This window comes from Somniosus microcephalus, chromosome 1 (genome assembly GCF_052327205.1).
Source record: "Somniosus microcephalus isolate GS21.2 chromosome 1, FLI_Smic_1.0, whole genome shotgun sequence".
Taxonomy (NCBI): Eukaryota; Metazoa; Chordata; class Chondrichthyes; order Squaliformes; family Somniosidae; genus Somniosus; species Somniosus microcephalus.
This window is the reverse complement of record NC_140987.1, coordinates 226031633-226059414: the sequence shown is the minus strand read 5'-3', so window position 1 is coordinate 226059414 and position 27782 is coordinate 226031633. Positions and strand designations below refer to the sequence as shown.

The 27782-nt window shown below is 41.9% G+C and overlaps 2 protein-coding genes across 5 annotated transcripts in view; one reads left to right on the top strand and one right to left on the bottom strand.

Moving 5' to 3' along the window:
* Positions 1-268: 268 nt before the first annotated feature.
* Positions 269-24169, top strand: LOC147124653 (hsp90 co-chaperone Cdc37-like 1). Of its 3 annotated transcripts, none has more exons than XM_085991020.1 (7): positions 269-570; positions 6036-6138; positions 9320-9435; positions 11568-11690; positions 12431-12604; positions 19342-19413; positions 21576-24169. In XM_085991020.1, exons 1-7 carry the CDS (start codon positions 349-351, stop codon positions 21678-21680), a joined length of 915 nt encoding a protein of 304 aa, XP_085847146.1. In that variant the 5' UTR covers positions 269-348; the 3' UTR covers positions 21681-24169. The 3 variants fall into 3 exon arrangements, with proteins under 3 accessions (XP_085847146.1, XP_085847138.1, XP_085847153.1); XM_085991012.1 differs by having other exon boundaries at positions 11568-11691; positions 12417-12604; XM_085991027.1 differs by lacking the exon at positions 12431-12604.
* ak3 (adenylate kinase 3) overlaps positions 21829-27782 on the bottom strand; it is a 45069-nt gene continuing 39115 nt past the window's right edge. For both annotated transcript variants that reach the window (XM_085991048.1, XM_085991040.1), the window contains one exon: positions 21829-22099. In XM_085991048.1, the coding sequence (XP_085847174.1) occupies positions 22036-22099 (64 nt within the window). In that variant the 3' untranslated portion in view covers positions 21829-22035. The remainder of the gene's footprint in view (positions 22100-27782) is intronic.

Here is a 27782-nt window from a genome sequence, read left to right as displayed (position 1 = left end):
ACATTGCTGTTTGTGGGAGCTTGCTGTGTGCAAATTGGCTGCTGGATTTCCTACATTACAACAGTGACTACACTTCAAATGTATTTCATTGTCTGTGAAGCACTTTGGGACGTCCTGAGGGTATTTTCTTTATCACAGAGCTGGCACAGGCACGATGGGCCAAAATGACCATCTTCTGTGCTGCAAAACTATATGATTGTGCATTGTGCAGTTTAACTCACTCCCTAATGTGAGTGGATTCAGCAGTCCTCTGATACTTGCTAATTTGTAATGCCTACTAAATCCTAGGTTTATACGGGTGGAGTAGAGAGCGTTTGTCACAAGCAGCAGGAGTTGGTGAAGAAGACGATGGAATGCAGGTGGAGGCTGGCTGAAGCCCAGCAGAGACTTTGCGATTTGGAGCTGCACAACTCTGAGTCTTTGGAACAAGAACGGGCCAAAGCTCAGACTGAATTCTGGGAGCTGAAACAGAACGAAGACGAATGGAGGCAAAAGGAGGAAGAGCTGATCTGGAATGAAAAGATGAGTTCATGGAACATTGATACAATCAGCAAGGAAGGGTTTAATAAGGTACAGTGTATGTTTCAAGCATTAATCACAGTAAAGGGGGCATGGTAACGTAGTGGTTATGTCACTGGACCAATATTCCAGAGAACGCGAGTTCAAATCCCACCATGGCAGTTTGAGAATTTGAATTCTGTTTTTATATAAAATTTAAAAAAACTGGTATTAAAAGTAACAGTGAAGCTGTCGGTTTGTTGTAAAAACCCAACCGGTTCACTTTAGGGAAGGAAACATGCCACCCTTCTGGCCTAGATGTGACTCCTCGCCCTCACCAACTCAGCAAGCCACTAGGTTGTATCAAACTGCTACCAGCAGTTGAAGAAGGTAGCCCACCACCTGGGAATAAATGCCAGCCTTGCCAACGATGCCTACATCTTGAGAACGAGTAAAGTAAAGAAAGTCGCGTATGGTGATCTCGCAACTAGAAATAGACTATCAGAAGTGTAACACTAAAGCTCTATTTGGAATAGTAAAAGGTATTTGTTCTAAAATTGGATCTGTTTCACAACCCATGCCAGCAAGATTCAAATTGACACAAGGATCACTGATGTACACATTAGGAATCCTTCTGTTGCTGTCTTTTTATCATATAAAATATATTTTTATGCATAAAATCTTGGCTGACACTCCAGTGCAGCACTGAAGGAGTGCTGCACTGTCGGAGGTGCCGTTTTTAGATGAGATGTTAAACTGAGGCCCCATTTGGCGTAAAAGATCCTACGGCACTATTTCAAAGAAGAGCACGGGAGTTCTCCCCCGGTGTCTTGGTCAATATTTATCCCTCACCCAACATCACTAAAAACACAGCTGGTCATTTGCTAGGATTTTGCACTTGAAATAAGGAGTCCTTATTGGACTAAATAATATGGAGTAAATCAGACAGCAACTTCTGGCGTCCGCACATGCGCAGTTAACCATGGAAATCAGGAAGTTGCTGTCCGATCCAAAAACTTTGCTACACCAGTATCTCACAGAGACTCTGCATTGAAATACATGAAGGGCGTGAAGTTGCAGTACAGGTAGACTACCCTTTATCCGGACTTCCGAAAACCGAAACCCTCTAAAAACCAAAGGTTTTTTCGGTCAGCGTAAGTCGTGCGCACGACATGACCAGAGTGGCGCACGACTTACAGGCCTAGCTGGATAAGGGATAGTGTAGCATTTTTCCGCACTTCTGAAAACCGAAATCGCTCAGCGTAAGTGTACCAGCCTTTATCCGCACATCCGAAACCAGAAAACCTCTGAAAGCCGAAAGTGGCGCAAAGCATGACCTGACACTGCCGGATAAGGGATAGTGTATCCTTTATCCGCACTCCCGAAAACCGAATTACCTCTGAAAACCGAAGTGTTTTCGCGCACCTTCCGAAATCCGAAATTTTCCTAAAACCGAAACACGGCTGGTCCCGAGGTTTTTGGATAAAGGATAGTCTACCTGTACTGTACTTACCCACTAAACACGGCAGATAAGGTTAGGGCTCGTCAAACTCTCTGGCACTGAAAATTTACTTTTACAAGTGTGGAGTCTCATTCCTTCAGATTTTAATAATTGTTGGAGATTTTTTTTAAATTAAAATTTTTTTTTTACTTTGTCTCTTTTATCGCTCTTAATCCCATCTTTCTTTCCCTCCTTTTTATTTCGCTCTCTACAAGATTTTACGTTGAATTAAATATTCTAACTTACACTTCCTGGTTTAAATTCTGCGTGTCTCAGTAAGGATTCTTCAATCTGATTGGTTGAGGAGATACACTGTTGCTTGATCTGTTCACACATGTCCCAGATCCCCTGTAGAGGACGCTGCACTGTTTTGACTATCTGATGGGTTAAATTTTTGCCCAATTAACATCTAAAATATGTAGGTTGCACGTGTAAATGTCTTGTATGTGGTGGTCAGTGCAGCAGCTCAAGTGACAGTCAGTTCAAATGCCCCTCCCAAAATAGGCTAGATGGGATGAAGCACTTTGTTAGATGGGCAAATTCCGACAGCAGTCTCCAGGAATGTTCCCAAAGCCAAGTTTGCACCCGGCCTCCTCGTGCACATAAACTGTTAATGTGGCTCTCCACTTGGCCCATTCTCATACTCCTCTGACACTTTTTCTATACTTTCAAACTCCTCACAATACATTGCCACTCTTTGCACCTCCCTTGAAGATCCTCATTATTTGCCATCCACCAGACACCTTTCTTACCAAATCTTTTAGCTCTTGTCCTCATTTAGTCTTTGCGCTAAGCAACAACACATCCTCTAATTTCAACCTCCACCTGTCATCCTCTAACTTCAACCTCCACCTGAGTATCCCCTGATTTCTGCGCCTTCTATGCCCTCCACATAAACTCCCGTACACACACAATCACCTCCTTAATCTTGGGACCACAAAAACCTCGGGGCCATTTCCAATCAGTCCCTCATCCCTTTGCCTGCCCCTGCACCCTCCTCTTCTGCCCAAAGTGGGAGGAGGGGGGCAGGAAGGTTGAAAAATGCACCCTGGACACTCGTAACTGCCCTTGGAGATTCCCAGTTCCTCAATTACATTTTCCGATTCCCAATTTCCTCCTCTTTGGCCCATTACCTGCAGTGTCCTTGCTGTCTCCTGTAATTTAGCGTTGCTTCCACTTTTAATGCTTTCATCTATAGATCCTGGGCAATCTCCAATCCCCACCATTTCCCCAATACAACCACTTGTGGCCCATGGACTTTAGTTCCCACAAGTTAGTGGCCACATGATGTATGGACAACCTGCTGGTCCATCACCAGAATTGGCTTGAATAGATCAGGCCATTATCTATACAAGTGAACAATAGAATAGCAGGAATGCCCCAATTGATTTCACTTTCTGTCCCTCGATTCAAATCCATGACCGAGATGAAAATTTTGACTTGTTGCATCATCCAGTGTGCTGTGTATGTGCATAGAATACTGATCATGACAATCGGTAGTAGCCTTGTGTTTTCATTTAGCTGGGAGGATTAACATCAAACCCTATCTGGATTATACACACAATCTTCTAAGCACACCTCCAATTTCTGTGTACTTCTCACACTGGTGACATGTCATTTCTTCAACCAAGTCGTGTCTGAGAAATGCCCATACACAGAGAAAAGTATGCCCATTCAGGAGTATGTTACAAGGCAGTAGCACGTAGAGGGGTTCAGATGGCAACGTCAAGTGCAAAAGCAAAGTTTGAGCATCTTATGAATATCACTTGAACCCAAAGATGCATTGAAAAGTAGGCCCAAATGTAGCTTTCTTTATAATTTATTGTTGATCTCCTGTGGCATAACTCCTGAACACTTTAGGTGTATTGTACTTAGGTTAGGGAGGACCAGGGGTCGCAATCTCAAGTTATGCAAGGCCAGAACTAGGTGAGATGTTAGAAGGTGGTTCTTTTTCAAGAGAACGGGTTGCCTGCTTGTGCGGTGAACATTGATTCGCTGAATTCCTTCAAGGTAGCTTGAACTATTTCTGCCTGGGGTGGAGTAATCCTGGTGAAAGAGGTCAGTACTGTTTAACATTAATCAGGGGCAGTGTGATCTGGACTAGTTACGATCAACGTTCCCGCTAAGCTATGTGGCTGAGAAGCGGTGTGGAGGTCCTGGGATCAAGGGCTATGGGGAGAAGGCAGGGACAGGGTACTGAATTTGGATGATCAGCCATGATCTCATTGAATGGCGGCACAGGCTCGAGGGGCCGAATGGCCTACTCCTGCGCCTATCTTCTATGTTTCTATGTTGCATGTGCAAAGATTTGAATAGGCCTCGCAGCCACTTAAAGGGACTGCGCGAAAAAAAAATTGGAGGGACCGTTGGTTATGATTACCTTCCAGATTTCCCCCCACCCCAATTGGCCTGGTTTTAAAAAAAAATCTGTTTCTGGCTCTCCCAAGTGATTACAGGAAACTTTTTTTTATCCGGGACCGGCGTGGTGCCGGTTGATCAAAAAGTCCGGATTACAGAGAGGTATACTTACCAAGGTACGAGAGCCCCGAACACGGCCACAGGTGCAGGAGCCCCGGTTGCACGGCCACAGATCCAGGAACCCCAGTTACACGGCCACTAATATACAGTAAAACTTACCTGAACCTACTCCTGAATTTTGCTGGTTAAGAAAGATTTCTGGACATTTAGGTGCCGGGTAAAAGAGAGTTTCCTGTACATAGCTTGTTTTTGTACTGTATGCCTCCATTTATAAAGTCAAGGATCCCGTATGCTTTTTTAACAGCCTTATAAGTTTCTTGTGATTTTTATGTCTTTGAACCCAGTTGCACATAGCCCCTGCCCCACCCATTTTTTTGACATGGGCATACCCCTTCTTCTGGAATTGCTTCCCAGCCCCCTTTTTTATATGTGGTTGAAACTTTGCTTCTGAAAGATGTACAGTATTTGTTGGACACAATGGGAGAGCAGCGATTGAGCGCACAAGTATGCACAGAAACTATTATTCCTGCGTAATTTTTTCTTTGGTTTCCTCAGTGTATGGTAATATTCCTTTGTTAGGCCTCAATTAATAATACTGCATTCAGTTTGGGTCTCCTTGCATGGTAGGTAATATTGAAGCTTTGGAAAGGGTGCAGAGGAAGACCACAAGATTAATTCCTAGCGTAAAGCATCTTAGTTCAGGCTCAGTATAGGTTTAAGGAGCTGGAATTCTACACTTTAGACTTGGGGTGATTTGGTCGAGGTTTATAAAATGGTGAAGGGATTAGATTGTGTTTCTGTAGACGGTTTCAACTGAATAGGTTAGGGCGAACCAGGGGTCACAACCTCAAGTTATGTAAAGGCAGAACTAGGTTCGATGTCCAGAGGTGGTTCTGTCTGGGGCAGAGATCACCTTGTATAAATGGTAGGTACTGTATAACATTAATCATGGCCAGAATGGTTTCCTGGACTAGTTTAATTGGAGTGGAATTTCCCAGATTAGTTTCCCAAATTGGCCTAGGTTCATATCTTTTTTTGTCTCCTCTCAGGAGAGTACATGGCTCTGGGTGGGGTGGGGAGTGTCTGTATTGTGAAGCACAAGCCATTGGAATACCGTGGGACAGGCTGGATGGACCAGCTTTTCCTGTTTGTAATTTTTCATACTTTCAGTTCGTGAAACTGAATGTGAAGCTTTAAGTGAAATGTGATGTATTTCTCACCAAGATTCAGATCCCAAGGATCTTACAAGATCCACAAGTATTCCCCTGAAATTTGTTAGGTGCTTGTGTTACTCCTTGAGGCAGTTTTCTGGTGCAAGTGCTTGCAGGTTCATTGCCGGATTCCCAAGATACTCTGATTCTAGCTACCTGTTTCTTATCGGCCTTTTCTGTTTTGTAAGAAGCTCTGAGCAAATTCTGCAGTCCTGAAAATGGAGCCTGATATGAGGAGACGAGCAGTTTGGGGGAAAAACTGAAAGGGGAGAGAAGAAAGGGAATATTTTCAACTGCTCAACTTTCTGGAGGTTTAGTTCCTTTTCATTGTTCTTTTTTTTTTAAAGAGTGTGATCAACAAAAACATAAAGTGTAAAGAAGTAGAGGAAGAGAAGGATGGAAAAAATGCAACATTTGCACAGAAATACGCCCAACAGATCAGGCACTTTGGTAAGTGGACGGCTCTCTAGGACAAGTTGAGGTACACAGTGAGATACTAAATTATCTGACACTGTATATTTGTAAAAGAACAGATTTCTGTTAAAATGGGCTGGGAGTGCGGTGTAGTGCCACCTCCCCCGAACAACAAACAGCAGGCTGGGAGTGCGGCCTCCCCCCCCCCCCCTTCACCACCACCCTCTCTCCACCACCACCCTGAACAACAGGCTGGGAGTGCGGCCCCCCTCCTCTCCACCACCACCCCGAACAATAGGCTGGGAGTGCGGCCTTCCCCTCCCCCCCCCCCCCCCCCCTTCACCACCACCACCCTGAACAACAGGCTGGGAGTCCGGCCCCCCCCCCCCCCCCCTTCACCACCGCCCCGAACAGGCTGGGAGTGTGGCCCCCCTCTCTCCACCACCACCCCGAACAACAGGCTGGGAGTGCGGCCCCCCCTTCACCACCGCCCCGAACAGGCTGGGAGTGTGGCCCCCCTCTCTCCACCACCACCCCGAACAACAGGCTGGGAGTGCGGCCTTCCCTTCTCCACCACCACCCCGAACAGGCTGGAGATGTGTTCACACTACGGCCTGGAATTTGCGGTGGGTAATAACAGCAATCGAACAGCAGCAATCAGTGTAATCTGTCAAATCAGGGAAGCTGACAAAAACTTTGGCTCTTCTGCAGTAACACTGCTATTAAATACCCCATTAAAGTTTAGACCTTTTTGGATTAGGTGCAACTGGGGTTTTAACAGCGCATTAAGTGCTAAACAAATGTTTATGGCCCTGAAAAACTAGCTTTAATTTTGTGGCGTGTCAAATTTCTTCATTTCAATAAAAATTAAAAATTTTAAGTAACTTCTAAAACATTGTTTTTTAATTTTGTAAAAAGTTTGTTCATCTCTATTTCAGCTTTACCTTTTCCCCATGTGAGAGCCCCAATCTTTATTTAGTGCTCTAACATTTTTAAAGAGTTAGATCAAAGGAGCTTTCTTACTTCCTGGTTCTCGGTATGAGAGAATTCTGCATTGTGATTGGCTGCTTCGACAGCTTGTTGACGTCACAGCAGCTCACACTATAGGATTCCCACGCGTTGATTTCAACTGCACGTTGGAAAAGCCGAACTTCTCGCCACAGATCGAGATCTTTTGTAGGAATCTTACTTCGGGGCCAGCGGAACGCCTTTGCTTCGCCACTGACCGCAAATTACATGCCAAGTTAATTTCTAGTGAAAATGCATGGCGATAGAAAAACAAGTTAGTAGGGGAGTAACTGCACTGGTACCTATAATTTGCTAAATAAGTCCACGGAAGTACTGGTTTCTCCCTAAATTTGGAAAGAAATACAAGTTAAGTCAGTAGCCAGTGAAAATACTGTAACTGTTTTGAATGTGAGAATTTGACTCTCGCTCCCACCCCCAAATGTAATGATTGCTACATTGGTAGCAAAATGGTGGAATAATATACTTTTTTTTTCATATGTTGCATAGAATCATAGACTAGTACAGCACCGAAGGAGGCCATTTGACCCATCAATTCTGCACCGGCTCTTTCCCAGAGCAATCCAGTTAGTCCCACTCCTCCGTACTTTCCCTGTACCCCTGCAATTTTTTCTCCTTCAGGCATCTTCTAAACATTTTAACTTTTATGTTTGTAAATGACACTAGATATGTAACAAATGATTTGTTCTGTGTTCTGGAGTAGTGCCATTTGTAGCTGTCGTTATTTTATACCTACATTGGCTCCCGGTCCCCGAACGCCTCAATTTTAAACTTATCATCCTCTTGTTCAAATCCTTACATGGCCTTGTCTCTCCCTATCTCTAACCTCCTACAGCTCTCCAAGAACTCAGCGCCCCCAACTCTGGCCTCTTGTGCATCCTCGACTTCCTTCACTCCACCATTGGCAGCCGTGCCTTCAGCCATCTAGGCCCTAAGCTCGAGAATTCCTTTCCCAAACCACTTCGTCTCTCTACCTCTCTCCCCTCCTTTAAGACGCTCCTTAAAACCTGCCGCTTTGACCAAGCATTTGGTTGCCTGTCCTGATGTTTCCTACTTATGCTTGGTGTCAATTGAAGTGCTTTGGGACATTTTACTACATTAAAAGGCGCTATATAAATGCAAGTAGTTGTTGTAAACAAATATGCATATAGAGTTGCTTTATGGTGGGCTTGAGACACCAGCTCTCCAGTAAGTCACTGCTTGGGATTGCAGCCATTGCTGTTGATCGTTGTTCTTGAATCCCTATTTGACCAGTTTGTTTGCAATTCTCATCATTGCTGCACTCCCACATTACAGGGAACCGCAGTGACGCTAAACAAGTTGTAATTTATTACGGATTTCTCTCTTCCTCTCTCTACCCTCCCATAGCATGCAATCATCTAAATGTAGTTATGGCCATTTAGTGAAACTAACTTCTAATGTGGATTGTGGTAATCTTAATTACAATTTCATGGCATCGTAGTGTAACGGTAATGTTACTGGACTAGTAATCCAGAGGCCTGAACTAATAGTCCAGGGCAGTTTGAAAATTTGAATTCTGTTTTTTAAAAAAAATTTGGAATTAAAAAGCTGGCATCAGTAAACGTGACCATGAAGCTGTCAGAATGTTGTACAAACTCCAACTGGCTCACTAATATCCTTGAGAGAAGGAAACCCGCCATCTTTATTCTAGTGGTTGACACTTAACTGCCCTCTAAAGTGGCCTAGCAAGCCACTCAGTTGTATCACCAACTAGGGATGGGTAATAAATGCTGTCCGTGCCATTTTCTCATAACCGTGCGAGTTTATTTCCAGGAATATTCAACATTTAGAAAATGTAATGATTGTATTGAAAATGGCACCACTTTATTTACATCAAGTCTTTCATGCTTTTCACAGAATCACAGAAACCCCACAGTGCAGATAGAGGCCATTTCGGCCCATCCGATCCCCGTAACCCCTACACCAACACATATCCCACCCTATCCCCGTAACCCCACGTATTTAATCCCCGTAACCCCACGTATTTAATCCCCCTAACACTAAGGGTCAATTTATCATAGCCAATCAACCTAACTCGCACATCTTTGGACTGTGGGAGGAAACCGGAGCACCCGGAGGAAACCCACGCAAACACGGGGAGAATGTGCAAACTCCACACAGACAGTATGAAGATACGTTCTGTAAAGCTTTTTTCCCCCTCTCACTGCAGGTATGTTGAATCGCTGGGTGGATAGTCAGAGATATTTGTCGGACCATCCTGACCTCATTTGTCAAGAAACCGCTAATTACTTAATAAAATGGTGTTTTCATTTAAAGGAGGAGGAGGTAAGCCAAGGGCAAAAAAATAATTTTAACAATGTCTGTTTGATCCAAGCTACTTTTAGTTTCCCTGGGCTTTTATGGATAGTATTTTTGGAGAGAGTGACTAATATTCAGTTGTACTGACTAACACAAATGCAACTTGAACAATAAAACAAAAGTAAAATACTGTGCATGCGGGAGATCTGAAATGAAAACAGAAAATGCTGGAAACACTCAGTGGGTCAGGCAGCCTCTGTAGAGAGAGAAATAGAGTTAACGTTTCAGATCAGTGACCTTTCGTCAACTGAATAATTGTTCAGGAACTTTTTAATTGGGTGACAGTTTAATTGGGTGACTGTCTAGCATGGGCAGTGGCATTTAGAAAGTACTCCATTATTTAGTTGAATTATAAGAAGTTAAGGTAACTGAAGCGCACTCAATTGCAGTAAACTGTATCGAATAACCATTAGTTATAGTATAATTGAAATCTATTCCAGTGGTGCCACCTTGTGACCAACGCTTATAGTACTCAAAGCTGGGTGTTTCTTTTTATAATTTTTGGAGTAATAATTGAACACTCAGTTTTGAAGTGATTCAAATTGAGTTGCTATGTTTTCTTGTTTATAAATGGGCATTTGATATCTGTTGATATCCAGACTGCGAGGCTTGATTGTTGATTATGTGTGATGTGGTTAGGGTATGGGTGAACTGTTATAGAAATACAGTTTGATCTATGATAGCCAACCTGCCTTAGACTTACAATAGTAAACGTAAATTCAGGCGGGCTGTGCACCTGGTGTGGAGTCTCACGATGGGAGCACAAATTGAGGAGGGGATGGAGGCCATTGAGCCTGATTTACTTAGCTGTTGATTTTCCTTCAGTAACTTTATACATATCCTTGTTGAATCTATCTTATAAAATTATGAGGATTGAAACTTCACCTTAAAATTTTTTTCTTTTTTTTTCTTCCTCCGTTGAAGGTTTTGTAGGGTTTCGTGGGCCGTGTGACTAATTGAGGTCCATTGTATTTCAAATTACAAAATTACATAGAATTACATCGAATATACAGCACAGAAACAGGCAATTTGGCCCAACCAGTCAAATGCTGGTGTTTATGCTCCACTCAAGCTTCCTCCTGTCTTTCCTCATCTCTGTGTAATCCTCTAGTCCCTTCTCCCTCATATGCTTATCTAGCTTCCCCCTAAATGCATCTATACTATTTGCCTCAACCACTCCCTGTGATGGTGAGTTCCACATTCTTGCCACTCTGGGCAAAAGTTTCTTCTGAATTCCCTATTGGATTTCTTGGTGACTATCTTATATTGATGGCCTCTAGTTTTGCTTTTCCCCACAAGTGGAAACACACACTCTCTGTATCAAAACCTTTCATAATTTTAAAGACCTCTATTAGGTCACCCCTTAGTCTCTTTTCAAGAGAAAAGAAACCCAGCCTGTTCATCCTTACCTGATAGGTATAACCTTGCATTTCTGGTATTATCCTTGTAAATCTTTTTTGCACCCTCTCCATTGCCTCTATATCCTTTTTATAATATGACGACCAGAATTGTACACTGTACTCCATGTGTGGTCTAACCAAGGTTCGATACAAGTTTAGCATAACTTCAATACTTTTCATTTTTTGGATATTGTTTATTAGAGTAACAGAACAAGGCATCTCTTCAGTCCCCATATATTGAATTACTAACCTAGCCAGGTCCCCTGGAGGAGGTAATGAATGGAAATCAGACCTTGCGGCGAAAGGGAATGGCATCCTGAGGGCAGGATAACCTAGACTCCTGTCGCATACCTCGTGGTCAGTTTAAGATGAGCACTGATAGAAGCAGGCGTCCTTAACTGCAGAATGATGTGTAGCACAGTGGGTCCAAAGGAGAGAAATGTGTTATGTAAATAGGAGGAATTAAAAATGATGAATAATGGCGTAGCATCATTGGTAAACCAGGTGTGTCCTTACACAGTGGCATGCAGCAGGTGGAATCCAAGTCCGTGCTGCAGTAGATTCAGTGGTCTGGCGAAACATGTCCTTTGGGTAGGAAAGGAATAGAGATTTGATGTAAACTCCCCCATCCCAGCCCCACAAGAAACAGAACTTGTTCACTTAATCTCTTTCATAATCTACCTCTTGTTTTATTTACAGAAACAAGCACTGATGGAACAGGTGGCGCATCAGGCTGTCGTTATGCAGTTCATTATAGAACTGGGCAGAAGCCTTCAGGAAGATCCTCGTGGCTGCTTCAGACAGTTTTTTGAGAAAGCAAAAGTAAGAATCTAACATAAGAATTGGCATTTTAGAGTTCTCTCCCCATAAATGATGGAGGTTCTCGCCAGAATGTTCAATCTAGGCCTTGCATATGTTTTATTTAAAACTGTAGTATCAAAGTCTCATTAACTGGAGCTGTTGTATCCTTCGAAGCACTGCCTCACTGCTTGCTTCAATATATAGCACCACTTTGCATCCTAAAAACCTATGGAAGTATAAAGCATCTACTCTGTTGAACTTCTTCCTTCCTTTCTTCCACTTTACTGTTGGTACAGCAGAAATAACTTGCTCCCCCTCCTCAGTAGAGAATCTTCAGTAAGTTATGGGGGGAGTTTTGTAGCGATTGCACAGCACTAATGCCATCAGAGTCTGTGGCAATATGAACTGCACATAGTTCATTGGAAGGAGTGGGCTTCATGTGCCAAATGAACTTGCTTTGGATTGTTGTGTTTAGAACCATCAACGCTTACACCACAGAAGGAGCCTGTTCGACATACTGTATCCCTGCCAGTTCTTTGCTAAAGCAAACCAAAACTAACCCCACTGCTCAATCTTCCTCTCTCTATCTACTCTTCCCTTAAAGATCCAATGATGTCTGCCTCAATCTACTCTCTGTGGCATTAGTAAGTGTAGATGGCAAGGAGGGGGGTAACAAGCCCAATATGGTCCCAAAATAATTTAGCTCGGCTAAAGGTAACTTTTTTCATTTTTTTTGTTTCTCACTGGCCACTCCCACAAAGATAGCTGAAGAGGGATATATGGAGGCATTTAACACTGAACTAGCGGCGTTAATCCAACGGGTCCGAGAATTTGCAGAAGCAAAAACCGCAGAATCGGTAACGATGCACAAAGTGGCTCGGCACCTGAATCCTCATGGTCTGCATCCTGTGGAAATGTTTGAATCTTTGCCGCAGGTAAGCAGCCTACACATTTGGAAAACTGCATGAGATTACATAGGATTACATAGGATATACAGCACTGAAACAGGCCATTCGGCCAACCAGTCCATGCCCGTGTTTATGCTCCACTCGAGCCTCCTCCCATCTTACCTCATCTAACCCTGATCAGCATAACCCTCTATTCCCTTCTCCCACATATGCTTATCTAATCACCCCTTAAATTCATCTATACTATTCGCTTCAACCACTCCCTATGGTAGTGAGTTCCACATTCTCACCACTCACTGGGTAAAGAAGTTTCTTCTGAATTCCCTATTTGACTTTTTGGTGACTATCATATTGATGGCCTCTAGTTTTGCTCTTCCCCCACAAGTGGAAACTCTCTCTGTATCTACTCTATCAAAACCTTTCATGATTTTGAAGACCTCTATTCGGTCACCCATCAGCCTTCTCTTTTCAAGAGAAAAGAGACGCAGCCTATTCATCCTTTCCTGATAGGTGTACCCGCACACTTCTGGTATCATCCTTGTAAATATTCTCTGCACCCTCTCCAGTGCCTCTATATCCTTTTTATAATATGGCGACCAGAATTGTACGCAGTACTTCAAGTGTGGTCTAACCAGGGTTCGATTCAAGTTTAGCATAACTTCACTACTTTTCAATTCTATCCCTCTAGAAATAAACCCTAGTGCTTGGTTTACTTTTTTATGGCCTTGTTAACCTGTGTCGATACTTAGTGATTTTTGTATTTGTACTCCAAGATCCCCTTTGTTCCTCTACCCCATTTAGATTCTTATTTTCCAAGTAATATGTGACCTTCCTATTTTTCTTACCAAAATGTAATACCTCACATTTATTTCATTTGCCAATTATATACCCATTCTGCAAGTTTATTAATGTCATCTTGTAATTTGTTGCAGTCCTCCTCCGTATTGGCTTTCCCCCACAATTTGGTGTCATCCGCAAATTTAGATATTGGCCCAGAAATTTGGGTCTCCACGGGTGAGTACACACGGGGTACTCACCCGTATGCCCAGTGGAAGTGCTGGTTTCCTGCATGCACTGCGCAGGAAAACGGCACTTCCGTTCCTCTGAACGAAGGGGTTCAGAGGTTGTACGCGTGCGCAGGAGGGGCTGCGCGTGCGCATCGAACATCGTTTTTTTTTTACAGGTTTTCCCGGGAGGGTAAGCCTGCAGAAGTTAGAAATGTAAAAAGCAGGCGTAAGGCCTGCGTTTTACAAGGTAAGTGGTGAATTAATTAAAATTAAAACATTTTTTCCACAGGTTTATTATTTTTAAATACTTTAAAGCAAGGTAAGTTTATTTTTAATAACAGAAAGTGCTGGAAATACTCAGCAGGCCAAGCAGCATCCGTGGAGAGAGAAACAGAGTTAACGTTTCAGGTCTGGGACCCTTCATCAGAACTGGAAGAAGCTGGAGATGTAACAGATATTAAGCAGGTGCAGAGACGGGGGGGGGGGTGGTGCGGTTAGGAGGGGAGAAAGGAGTAGAAAGAACATCCTGTACTTTTGTAAGAGGCACCTGCTTAATATGTTACATTTCCAGCTTCCAGTTCTGATGAAGGGTCCCAGACCTGAAACGTTAACTCTGTTTCTCTCTCCATGGATGCTGCCTGGCCTGCTGAGTATTTCCAGCATTTTCTGTTATTTCAGATTTCCAGCATCTGCAGTATTGTGCAATTATTTAAGTTTATTTTTAGCCCCGTTAGAAAATTTAAAAAAATTTCAAAAATTTAAATTATTGTTTAAAATAGTTATTTCATGTAATTTATAGTTTATTTAAAAAATGTGATTTAAAAAAAAATTTATTTGAAGATTTAGTGCTGTTTTGGGGCTGTAGTATTTATAACTTTTGACAGGTCTTCCTGTCAGACTTATGAATGGACATTCCCCGCTCCGATTGGCTCCCCATGGCCCACGTGATCCCAGGGGACGCATCGAACTAACTGCGCCCCTGGGATACGCAAGCACTGCGCACCGGCAGTTGGAGCAGGCCCAGGATCGAAATTCCACGGGGGCCCAGAGCTCAACGGCCGGCGCGCAAGGTAAGTGCAGATCGGGGGCTTGCACCCGCTGGAAGCCCCCGACCCGAATTTCTGGGCCATTGTGTTTTTAGATTCCAAGGTCTAAATCGTAATATAAATTGTGAACAACAGTGGTCCCAGCACTGATCCTTGTGGAACACCACTTCCCACCTTCTGCCACTCTGAACAGCTACCCTTTACCCCTACTCTCTGCTTTCTGCCTTGAAGCCAGCTAGCTATACATTCTGCAACTTGTCCCCTGACTCTGCATTCCCTGACCTTATTCATCAGTCTATTATGTGGTACCTTATCGAAGGCCTTTTGAAAATCGAGATAAATTACATCTACTGTATTACCCTTGTCTATTCTCTGTTACCTCTTAAAAAAAAAAAAATCAATTAGGTTGTTCAAGCAAGACTTTTCCTTTTGAAATCCATGCTGATTATTTATTATTATTTTTCGTTTCTAGATGTTCTATTTTCCTTTAGTAGGGATTCCATTATTTTTCCTACACTGATGTTAAGCTGACTGGCCTATAGTTCCCTGGACATGTTCTATCTCTTACTTCCAAGTTTGCTGATGATACAAAGCTAGGTGGCAGTGTCAGTTGTGAAGAGGCTTCAAGGGGATCTCAACAGGCTCAGTGAGTGGGCAAGAACATGGCAGATGGAATATTATGTGGATAAATGTGAAGTTATCCACTTTGGTAGAAAAGACAGAAAGGCAGAGTATTTCCTAAATGGTGAAAGATTGGGGAATGCAGATGCTTAAAGGGACCTGGGTGTCCTTGTATATGAGTTACTGAAAGTGAATGTGCAGGTGCAGCAAGCCATTAGGAAGGTAAATGGTATGCTGGCCTTCATTACAAGAGGATTTGAGTACAGGAGTAAAGAAGTCTTACTCCAATTATAAAGGGCCCTGGTGAGACCACACCTGGAGTACTGTGTACAATTTTGGTCTCCTTACCTAAGGAAGGATATACTTGCCATAGAGGGTGTAGTGTCCGTGTGTAGATAAAGACACTGAAGACAGGAGTTGGTTCATAGGTATTTACTAAGCAAGTCTGGGGGGGGTTTCTAAAGGATATACACAATACACAGGCTTATATAGCCCAAGTGGCAATTACCGGCATTACGCACACCTGGGGCTCTTAAAGGCACATACACCATAATTGCTCTTAAAGGCACATACACCACAGAGGGAGTGCAACGAAGGTTCACAAGATTGATTCATGGGATGGCAGGACTGTCGTATGAGAAGAGATTGAGTAAACTAGGCCTGTATTCTCTTGAATTCAGAAGAATGAGAGGGGATCTTATTGAAGCATACAAAATTATTACAGGGCTTGATAGGGTGGATGCTGGGAGAATGTTTCCCTTGGCTGGGGAGTCTAGAACCAGGGGCCACAGCTTCAGGATAAAGTGAAGGCCATTTAGGACTGAGATGAGAAGTTTCTTCACAGAGGGTGGTGAATCTTTGCAATTCTCTACCCCAGAGGGCTGTGGAGGCTGTCATTGGGTATATTCAAAACAATAGATTTCTGACTAGTAAAGGCATCAAGGGATATGGTGATAGAGCCGGTGAATGGAGTTGAGGCAGAAGTCAGCCATGATCTCATTTAATGACGAAGCAGGCTCGAAGGGCCGAATGGCCTACTCCTGCTGCTATTTCTTATGTTCTTAAACATAGGTATTACGTTAGCTATCAGCCAGTCCTCTGGCACTATACCTTTTTCTAAAGAATTAGTAAATCTGTGTAGTAATGCCTCTGCTATTTCTTCCCTAGATTCTTTTAAAATGCTCGGATGTAATCTGTCCGGACCAGGGGTTTTATCCTCTTGAGTTTCATTTGTTTATTTAGTATATCTCCTCGTTTTATTTTAAATGCAGTTAACTCATTATTAATCTCATCATCCGATGTCATCTCCACCTGTTCTATCTCCCTGGTAAATACTGAAACAAAGTAATTATTTAATATCCCTGCCATCTCTCTCTTGCTGCCTGTGTTATTATCCTTTCCATCCCTTAGTGGGCCTATTCCCATCCTGACTTTTTATTTATGTGACTGTAAAATATTTTACTATTTTGTTTTATGTTCCTTGATGATTTCATTTCGTACTTCCTCTTTGCCTTCCTAATTGTTTTTTTGACTTCTCTCCTAATCCTTTCTCTGTTATCATGCTCTCCCCTGCTGTCCATGTACCTTACCCTCAATTTTTCCCTTATGGCTTTATTCATCCACGGTGTCTCATTGGTGTTTAGCTTGCTCTTGTTTATTAACGGAATATATTTTTCCTGGACTCTGTTGAACATCGTTTTAAATGTTTCCCATTGCTGTTATACATCATTGTTTGCCAATATTGTTGTCCATTTTATTTTCCCAAGTTCTATTCTCAGCCCCTCAAAATCAGCTTTTCTCCAATCTATTACCCTGGTCTTTGTCATACCTATGTCTTTCTCAATTATTATCTTAAAGCATATTATATTATGGTCACTATTGCCTAGATATTCCCCTACTTTTACTTCTCTTATCTGCTCTGGTTCCTTTCCCAATACTAGATCCAATAGCGAATCCTCCCTTGTTGGGCTTTTTACATATTGGGTTAGAAAGGAGTCCTGTACACATTGTAGGAATTCCATTCCCTTATCCCCTTTACCTACCTCTTCTGTCCAATTAATATCTGGGTTGTTGAAATCCCCCATTATGATTATTCTATGTTTTTACTAATTTCCCTAATTTGTTTGCATATTTCTTCCTCCACCTCGCTTCCACTATTGGGTGGTCTGTAGACTACCCTTATTAGTGTGATTAATCCTTTATTATCTTTTATCTGTATCCACATGGATTTTATTTCTGTCTTGCTGATAGCTGCGTCACTTTTTTCTACTGCCATTATGTTATCCCTAATAAGTACAGCGACTCCACCTCCCCTTTTCCCCCTCTATCTTTTCTAAATATGTTGTACCCTCCAATATTTAATTCCCACTCCTGATTTTTCTGTAGCCATGTCTCAGTAATCCCTACTATGTCTGGTTCCTCACAACACATGATTGCCTCCAGCTCCCCTGTTTTATTACGGACACTGTGCATTGCTGTACAGACAGATTAACTCATTTTTAATAGCAGTTCCTCTCACTACTTTTAATCATCTTTTTAAACTCCTGTTCTATAACTTTATTTATTCCCTGGCCATCAATGTCCTCCCTTTACTCTTTCCTATGCTCTCCTTTCCTGTTTTGTTTATATTTAGTCTGGTTTCATTTCTTGTAGATCCCGTCCCCCGTCTTACTAGTTTAAACCTTTGCCACCTCCCTATTTACCCTTTCTGCTAGGACACGGGTCGCATCCCGGTTCAAGTGGAGCCCATCCCATCGGTACAGCTCCTTTCTGTCCCAGTACTGGTGCCAGTGTCCCATGAAAAGGAACCCCTCTCTCACACCAGCCATGTGTTAATTCTCCTGACTCTATGCCATTTTGCACGTGGTTCGGGCAATAATCCAGAGATTATTACCCTCGAGGTCCTGCTTTTTAATTTCGCTCCTAACTCCTGATGCTCCTTCAGCAGGACCTCTTCCCTGTTTCTACCCAAGTCGTTTATTCCGACATGGGCCATGACAACTGGATTTACCCCCTCCTTTTCCAAATTTCTCTCCAGCCGCCTCAAGATATCCCTTACCCTGGCACTGGGTAGGCAACACCCTTCGGGATTCTCGTTCTTGGCTGCAGAGGATGCTCTCTGTCCCCCTAATTATAGAGTCTCCTATTACTACCACATTTCTATTCTGCTAACTCTCCCCCTGCCGCCCCCTTGGACAACCTTCTGAGCCACAGTGCCTTGGTCTGCATTGTGGCTGTCCTCCCCGCAGTCTTTCTCCTTGTCCTCACAAGTAGCAAGTACATCGTACTTGTTGGACAGGACCAGTGTCTGCGGGACTTCCTTCTCAAGCTCTAAGTCCTCGCTACCTGGCTCCCTAGCAGTCACACCCTCCCCTTCCTGAACCTTCTCTTTTTTTCATCCATCCAGGTGCAGGTTTGCACTACAACTCATTTTTGTAATGAAACTTATTATTCATGAGTGATGTGTGGTTTACTTCTGAGAGTGAATTAACATACATAATTGCTGAATTCAGCAAACTGAATGTTCAGAGTTGCAGCATTCAATATAAGTGTTTCAGGTCATGTGCATCTTTTTATTTCAACACTTTGTTATCCAGCTTTCTCACTTATTTTCTTCCCGGGACTCTGCCTCCGTCCACCTTGTGCCTGTGTTCTTTACCATTTCCCATTGTGCCTTCCTTACTGCCTCTTAGTTTTAGCCTGTCTTGGCTGACGAATCAACTTTTGTTGTACCAACCATTCGGGTTCATCCATTTTGTTCTATTTTTACCACCTGGAAAGCAATTATTCTTGCACTCACTCTCACTAACATTGTTTTGGTGCACAGTACCTGTGAACTGTGTTACTATAACGGTCAGATACTTCCTACAATCTTCCCATCACTCGCACTGCACTTTAAGAGGCCATAATTTCTTGATAGAAATATTTAACAGGCCTAGGAAAGAAATGCCATGGGGTAATACTGTGCTCCCAGCGAGGAGCCCTACTCCCTACAAATTCAATTCCCATGTTGCCCCTTCAACTGCTGGAAGCTGGAATTGTGGAATCGGCCCTCTAGTCTCCTTTATAATGACTTCTATCTGCCTTCTAGGAGCTCAAACGGTGTTTCCAGTTGCAAGACGTCCACATTCTCCAGAACGTGCTTAGCAACATGAACCCTCAGGTACGTTTTAAGGATATTTGTTCTTTTATAAAATCTGATCAAGTTTAAAAGGATCCTCTTTTATTGCTGATTTGCCTCTGCCTGCTTCCCTTCATCATCTTTATAAGGGCCAGCCTCTAGCCTGTCTGCTTTTTTTTTTAAAAAGCTGGCTTTGGTCATAGGGGAGGTTCCTTTCCTCCACAATCATGCTGCAGTGGGTGAATCCACTTATTCCCAGTGTGACTGGGAGCACAATGCTGAGGTGGTTTTTCCTTCCATTGGCAAATAAGATAATCCCAAACTGCCTTGCAGCATAAGGCTGCTGTGTGAAATGGAATTCAGCCCTGGATCACTGATAAAGTTGGGAATACTCTTAATTTAACAGACTCCCATCATTTATACCTGGTTATTCATCATTATACAGTATCAGGTTTTTTTGTATAATTTGTTTCGGAAATTCTCATTTATTGGTGTAATAGGGGTGAAAAATTGGCTACTGATGGAAATGCCATGTTGAAATATTTGATGCTGTTTGCTACTTGTAAATGGGGTTTATAGTCTCCCTTTAATTCTAGCAGAAAAGCAGTGTATTTGGACACAAGTTGATCTGAGTGCAGGCCTTTGGTGCATTACCTTCTGGAACACCAATCAATGTGTGGGATATGGGTTGTTTGCCTCCATGTTGGAGATGAGCTGATATTGGCTGTGCTATACTGGGCGGGGAAAGTTGCAGGTACTGCACATCCTGTCTGTATTTTTAATGGAAATCTGGATTAAGGGCCTTTAATTATAAGAAAGACAGACTTGCATTTATATAGCACCTTTCATGACCACCGGATATCCCAAAGCGCTTTACAGCCAATTAAGAACTTTTTGAAGTGTAGTCACTGTTGTAATGTAGGAAACGTGGCAGCCAGTATACGCACAGCAAGCTGCCCCAAACATCGATGTGATAATGACCAGATGATCTGTTTTTTTGTGATGTTGATTGAGGGATAAATATTGGCTAGGACACCAGGGATAACTCCCCTGCTCCTCTTCGAAATAGTGCCATGGGAACTTTTACATCCACCTGAGAGAGCAAACGGGGCCTCGGTTTAACATCACATCCGAAAGATGGCACCTCAGACAGTGCAGCACTCCCTCAGTACTGCACTGGAGTGTCGACCTAGATTTTTGTGCTCAAGTCTCTGGAGTGAGACTTGAACCCACAATCTTCTGACTCAGGCGAGTGTGCTACCACTGAGCCACAGCTGACCATTCAAGTCTTGTGTGCTGGCACCATTTGCCTTGGAGTAACTGGACTCTGGGGCGTACATAATGAGTATCTAAACTAATCTCGAGTTGCCTGATGGGGTACTGAGTAAAAATGAGGTGCTCCTCCTTCATTCTGTACCCTTCCCACAAAGGCGAGAAAATCAGAGGAGAGTTAAGTTGCTTCATTCATGGCACTCTTAGTGGGGCATGAGGTGAAAGGGAGAGCAGAAAGAACTTGCATTTATATAGTGCCATTCACATCCTCAGGATGTGCCAAAGCATTTCACAGCCAATGAATTGGCTTTGAAGTGTAGTACGAGTCACTATTCATAGCCAAATGTGCACAGCAAGATCCCACAAACAGCAATGATTTTGTTTTTGGGGATGTTGATTGAATGATAAATGGTGGCCAGGAAACTGGGAGGACTCCCCCCGCTCTTCAAATAATCCCATGGGATCTTTATATGTCACACTGAACAGGCAGATAGGGTTTTGGTTTAACTTCTCATCCAATCGGCAACTCCTTTGACAATGCAGTTTGACACTCGAGTGCAGTATTATGTGCTCACATCCTGAATGGGGCTTGAACCCACTGTCTTCTAACTCAAGCGAGTGCTACTGCTAACACAAAGGGTAGGAGATAATTTTGGCTATGCGACAGTGTAAAACGGGCAATAGCAGATCGGCAGCCCATATTACATCTCTCCCCATTTTAATTTCCATTAAAGTCAATATATGATATGTGGGACCTAATGTGGAAGAAAATTGCTTTTGAAATTAGTAAAATTCCAGGTTAGTTTCATTCCAGGTAGTGATCACTCCTAGTCCGGGTTTTGCTCCATTTTTCTCATTCTTTGCCCTCACTGTAATGTCAATAGCGCACTTATGTTGTCAGTAAACTTGCTGTGCATTTCTATCTATTACAGGTTGCTGAACACTACCTGCGCTATATAGATGCAGGCCTAAGGATCTACAATACTAAAGAAGCCAAAGAAGAAAGAAATGAAGAACCTAAAATGGACATATCTTAAATGTTTGGCAATAATGCTGTCTACTAGATATCTGCATAAAACATTTTCACTACAGTTGAAGAGAAGCCGGCTATTTTTGTATGTACCTGTTAACTTGCCTGTTTGAATGCTGCACTTTATACTCGTCAGGATTGTTTTAAAAAAAAAATTCAGTTAACAAGTTTTATTAAAAACCAAACTGCTGGTAGTGATTTGGATGTATTGAAGTATCTGCTGCTGGCTGTTTTGAAACACAGGATTTGCTAGTCAACTTTTTCCTCTTCTCCTTCCTTATCATACACCAGTCAAGATGTCTTCCAGTTTCATTTTGCTAAGTATCATTCGGATTGCAGTGAATTATGCTGATGTGAAGATTTTACCCTCCTTCATTACTCTGGTGATTAAGATTCGCACAGGTGTGTCTCCTGCGTGGCAAGTTCCTGAAAATCGATACAGGAGTAGCCCAGTCAGAAACATTTACTTAAAAAAAAAATACAAATCCAGTTCCTCACTAATAAAATATGGAATAGAGTAGGGGGCATGCAGGCTGGTAGCATTGATTTTTCACCACAGGGTATACTTTTCTCCTTTTGATAATGTTAGCAATAAAGTTGTTGCGTATGAAACAAATTTCCCCCACTCACACTGACTTCACTCTCTAATGGTAGTGGAAAATACACCCCAGTGGTCTGTTGCTCAAACTACACCTGTAAGTTGACCAAAATAGTACAGGCTGAAGCCCAGAAATGTAAATGAAATGAAATTTCAAGGCAAATCCAATTACACCACATTCCCTTATCTCCCCATGCATTGTTTTTGGTTAAAAGAAATGTTCTTTGCATTGGTGGTTTTGCATCTGTATAATTCTTCTACAAGAAATGCTGTTTTAGCAACTATTGACTAAATTTAAATAGCTGACCAGATGGATGGTATTGATTCCAAAGGACTTGCAAAGAACTAAAACAGTGTTCCCCTTTATACACAATATTTCAGCCTTTACTTAAATAATGGAGCCAGAATGTAGACTGAGTATGCAAAATAGTGGAGCTGTCTCAGTTGCATTCAGTATGACAGCCAGCAGAGAAAATGTGCACCCATACACTATCTTCAGTGGTGTGATGCATATTTTCTTAAATACAAATTGCAGTGGAGCAAGTCCTAAGACAGGTGGTTGCGGTATGTAGAGAGGATGCAGCAGAGGACTTGAGCAGGGCAATTCAACCTGACTGCGCTGTCAGATTATACTTGCATGCTTTCAAATTGGCACTCCTGTGAAAGCAGCTGTCCTTCTCCCTCACCAAGTGGGTCTGGATTACAGTAGCACAGAAATCTGAATAACCATATTGCATTTTAGAAGTCAGAATTTACTGATTCTAGTTTCCAATTGACCTGTAAAACATAATGAACCTTTTAATTATAACTGGGTTTGTATGTTTTTCACATGTGCCCCTTGAGGGGGAATCCACTAATTTGCATAGATTTTAAGGAGACTTCTATGCAAATCAACTTTAGAGCTGCAGGGACATGGCAGAGAAATTGAACTTGATTAAAAAAAAAGTGTGATTTGATCTCGTGAATAAACAGTCCACCACTTGCCGAGAGGTGGGAATGAATGTGAAAGGTGCTCTACTGAATGACTACATACATTAAACCTGATTCAGAGTACCAAGGCTGGTACAGTGCATTATGGTGTCCAGCAACAAGTACTCCACTTCGATGAAGAGCTTGATGCTAGAACAAGTGGAGTTACGATACAGTTCTAAAGTAAGCCTTATTGTAAGCTGCCAGCCAGTGATCTCAGTTTCAAACTTGATCCAGTCTAATCTTTTACTGTTTTCTGATGCTTTTCTCAATCTTGTACTGGTCAATTTAATCAGCATTTATAATGTACCTGCTTGTAGGTAAATCATTTTTTTGCCAAGTCTCTTTACCTACAAATCTAAATGGACAATAAAATGTACATTTTTGATGAGTAAGAATGCTGACCACCCATTTAGTTTTCACACCAATTTATTTATTGTGCTTTTTTTAAAAAAAAAAACATGTTAACAATCATTGCTTGGTCCTAAATAAATGTATTAAAATAAGGAAGATAGTGTTAATAGGTCTCTTCACAGTCACATCTCCAAAGTGAGATTTTGAAAGTATTAGATGCCTGAGAATAGCTTTGGGCAGGTGAACTTGGTTTGATAATTAGAAAAGCTTCATTCAGGTAATACAACTGGATAGAAATGCAGTTTATTTTCTCTTGTTTTGCCATCAGTATATGTAATTAAAAAAGAATTCAGAATTGTTTGTAAAGATTGAGAAAATACATTGAGGGTGTATGCATAATATTGTAGAGGAATGCTTTCTGGTTTGTTTCAGATTAAGTTTATGCACAAGCAAAAGGCTTATGAATCAGTTTGAATTAAAACCAGCAAAGTTCAAAAATTAAATTGCTTCTAGTTGAATGTGAAAAGTTTACATTTACAATTACAACTAATTAATAAAATGGCTATTTTACATTTCTTTGGCAAAAGTCTATTTTTTTGTATAACATCCTATGCTTTCATTTAGGGGGTAGATATTGTACATAATATGCAAAGACCTAATTTATGACTACTACACAACACAGGAAGCTTTTGTATTGATCTTGAGCAGGAGTAACACCACCAAAACTGCAATTCAACCTCAATGTATGGTCGTGACTGCACCTTACTCGAGTCCACCAGATGGAAATCATGCAAGTAATAGTCAATAACTCCATAATAGTTGTATCATGTGACTATCCGGATGGTAGTAGGCGAACTAAATGGATTTTTTTTCCCGCCTTCCATTTCCTAAAATGTAGCACACACTCAGCACTGTACTGGTCAGCCTAGATTTGTGTGGTCAAGTCTCAAGTGGGGCTTGAAACCATGACCTGACCATGGGAAAGAGTGCTGCCGCTGAGCCAAGGCCAACATATTGGATCAAGGAGCCATTCATCAATATTGAGGTACCATTCAACTTTGGGCAATAGAATGAAACATAAGCTGAACACGTTTAAACTAGTCTGAGCAACTAACTGGCAAACCTACAAAAAAGTTGGCGATATTCAAAGAAATATTTAATACAATATAAGACCAATAGATAGTACTAAAGAACAAAAGTTCCACTTGTATAGTCAACCATAGTCACCAAGAGGTAAGATGAAGTGTGTAAAACGGCAATCCAGTGGACAAAGAAATATAGAAAGTAACAAAGGGACACAATATTAAGAGCTGCAAAAAGGAACAGAAAAAAATGAAAGGGCAAATATTAAAAGACTAGATGTCCTATTAAAGACAGGTACAGGTGATACTGTACTGTAATAGACCATCAAGCTAATGCAAGATTAAGCAAGTAATTCATATCGCTTCACAGTAGAATACCAGTGATAAAAGGGAAACTAAAAATGAATCAAGGGGTGGAACTTACTGGCTTCAATAGAACTAAAAATGGTAATGGCGATGACTTAAAATAGATAAATCGCCAGGACCTAATGGTTTTCACCCCACGATCATAAGCAGAGGAAAGGGAGAAGACAGGAGGCTGTGGTAGGATGAAGGCCACTTGTAGACCGCATGGAGCAGCCAACCAACTTGGTTAGTAGTAGAGGGGATCCATCCAGGAGCTGTTGGAAATGCTGAGTATTGATTGAGGTGCTGCTGGAGATTGTCCAGTGGATTCAAAATGGCTAAAAAAGGGAAGAATGAATTTTCCAGTTGGATCAGAAAAGGAAGGATAAGGCCCATCTACACTTATTAGAAGTACCTCAAATAGAGGCTGAAAAGCAGAAGTGCAGGTACAAGAAGAGGAGTAGTAACACCAGCATGAGGCAGAAGGATGGGAATAAAAGGAGTGGTGATGTCAACACAAAAAGGCATTATGCAGGTATGAGGCAAAACAAGGAGAAACATCAAATTTGCCTTTCAGCACCCACTCCCTCCACCATTGGCACACCATAGGTGCAATATGTACAATCCACAAGATGCACTACAGCATCTCCCAAACCTGCAACCTCAACAACCTGCAACAGTTCAAGGAGGAAGCCCACCACCTGCTCAAGGGAAACTAGGTATGGGCAATAAATGCTGGCCTTGCCAGTGACACCCACTTTGAGGGAATTATTTTTTTTTTAAATTACACATCCATAACAATTGTGACTTTTTACAATACTGTCATAACAATCCAGTTTGCATTCTTGCCAAACTGGATACAACAGTTAAAACTGAAAAGAATAGCTTCATTTAACATTTTCCTATATTTGAAAAACTTATGCTCACAACAATTGTGCTTCTTGTTCCTTTTTCATCTGCTTTTGCTTGTCTTTTAATGTTACCCAATCCTGTTGAATATCTGTTTACTTACACTTTTTAAAAAAAGCCTTCTGCATATTTACACTGTTGACCTTATCCTCGTTCATTTGGCCAGAATGAATTTCAACTGTAGCTTCACCAACATTTCCTCAAGTACTTGCCACTTTTCTACTGTTGAGATTCCAACCACCAGTGTTATAATTAACCGTCAAACTCAAATTGCATTCCTTCAGAGTCTGCTCAAAGTAATGTCCACACTTTTTAGTGTACACCAACAATAAAACACTGTAGCTGGATGTGAAACATGTAAATGGGACCCAACAAATCCAAGCGTTTCATTGTTTCCTCCCCCAAACCCATACACAAATAAAATGGACCAAAATAGTTTTCTCCTAGTCCAGATTTGCCTTTTTGCATTTTATTGATTTGCTAATTGCACATAATACATTTAGTCATAGCTTGACCTACGAAATAAGAATATAATAGGAGCAGGAGTAGGCCATTCAGCCCTTTGAGCCTGCTCCACCATTCAACAAGATCATGGCTGATCTTCTACCTCAAATCCACCTTCCCGCACTATCCCCATATCCTTCAATTCCCTTGGTATCCAAAAATCTATCGATCTCTGTCTTGAATATACTCAACAAGTGAGTATCCGCAGCTCTCTGGGGTAGAGAATTCCAAAGATTCACCACCCTTTGAAAAGAAATTTCTCCTCATCTCAGTCCTAAATGGCCGACCCTTTATTCCGAGACTGTAACCCCTAGTTCTAGACTCCCCAGCCAGGTGAAGCATCCTCCCAGCATCTACCCCATCAAGCCGCTTAAGAATTTTATATGTTTCAATGAGATCACCTCTCATTCTTCTAAACTCTAGGGAATTTAGGCCTGGTCTACTCAATCTCTCCTCACCAACAATCCACCCATCCCAGGAATCAGTCAAATGAGCCTTTGTTGCACTCCCTCTAAGGCAAGTATATCCTTCCTTAGGTAAGAGGACCAAAACTGTACACAGTACTCCAGGTGTGGTCTCACCAAGGCCCTTTATAATTGTAGTAAGGCTTCTTTACTCTTATACTCTAAACCCTTTGTAATAAAGGCTAACATAGCAGTTGCTTTCCTAATTGCTTGCGGTACCTGCATGTTAAGTTTCTGTGATTCGCATACAAAGGACACCCAGGTCCCTGTGAATACCAACATTTCCCAAGCTCTCACCATTTAAAAAATATTCTGCTTTTCTATTTTTCCTACCAAAGTAGATACCTTCACATGTCTCCACATCATATTCCATCTGCCATGTTCTTGCCCACTCACTTAACTTGTCTATATCCCTTTGCAGCCTCTTTGTGTTCTCATCACAGCTTACTTTCCCACCTCACTTTGTATCGTCAGCAAACTTGGATACATTACACTCCTCATCCAAGTCATTAATATAGATTATGAATAGCCGAGGCCCAAGCACTGATCCTTGCGGTACCCCACTAGTTACAGCCTGCCAACCTGAAAATGACCCTTTTATTCCTACTCTGTTTTCTGTCCGTTAACAAATCCTCTATCCATGCTACTATATTACTCTCAATCCATGAGCCCTAATTTTGTGCAATATCCTCATGTGACACCTTATTGAATGCATTCTGAAAATCCAAATACATTACATCCACTGGTTTCCCCCTTATCTACCCTGCTAGTTACAACCTCAAAAAACTAAGTTTTGTCAAATACGATTTCCGTTTCATAAATCTGTGTTGCCTCTGCTCAATCATATTATGATTTTTTAAGTGCCCTGTTACCATGTCTCTAAT

Coding starts and splice junctions, on each gene's coding strand:
- LOC147124653 (XM_085991012.1), top strand. CDS start 349: ATGGAATGCAGGTGGAGGCTGGCTGAAGCCCAGCAGAGACTTTGCGAT. Junction 12,605..19,341: donor TGTTTGAATCTTTGCCGCAG/GTAAGCAGCCTA, acceptor TCTGCCTTCTAG/GAGCTCAAACGGTGTTTCCA. Junction 19,414..21,575: donor TTAGCAACATGAACCCTCAG/GTACGTTTTAAG, acceptor TATCTATTACAG/GTTGCTGAACACTACCTGCG.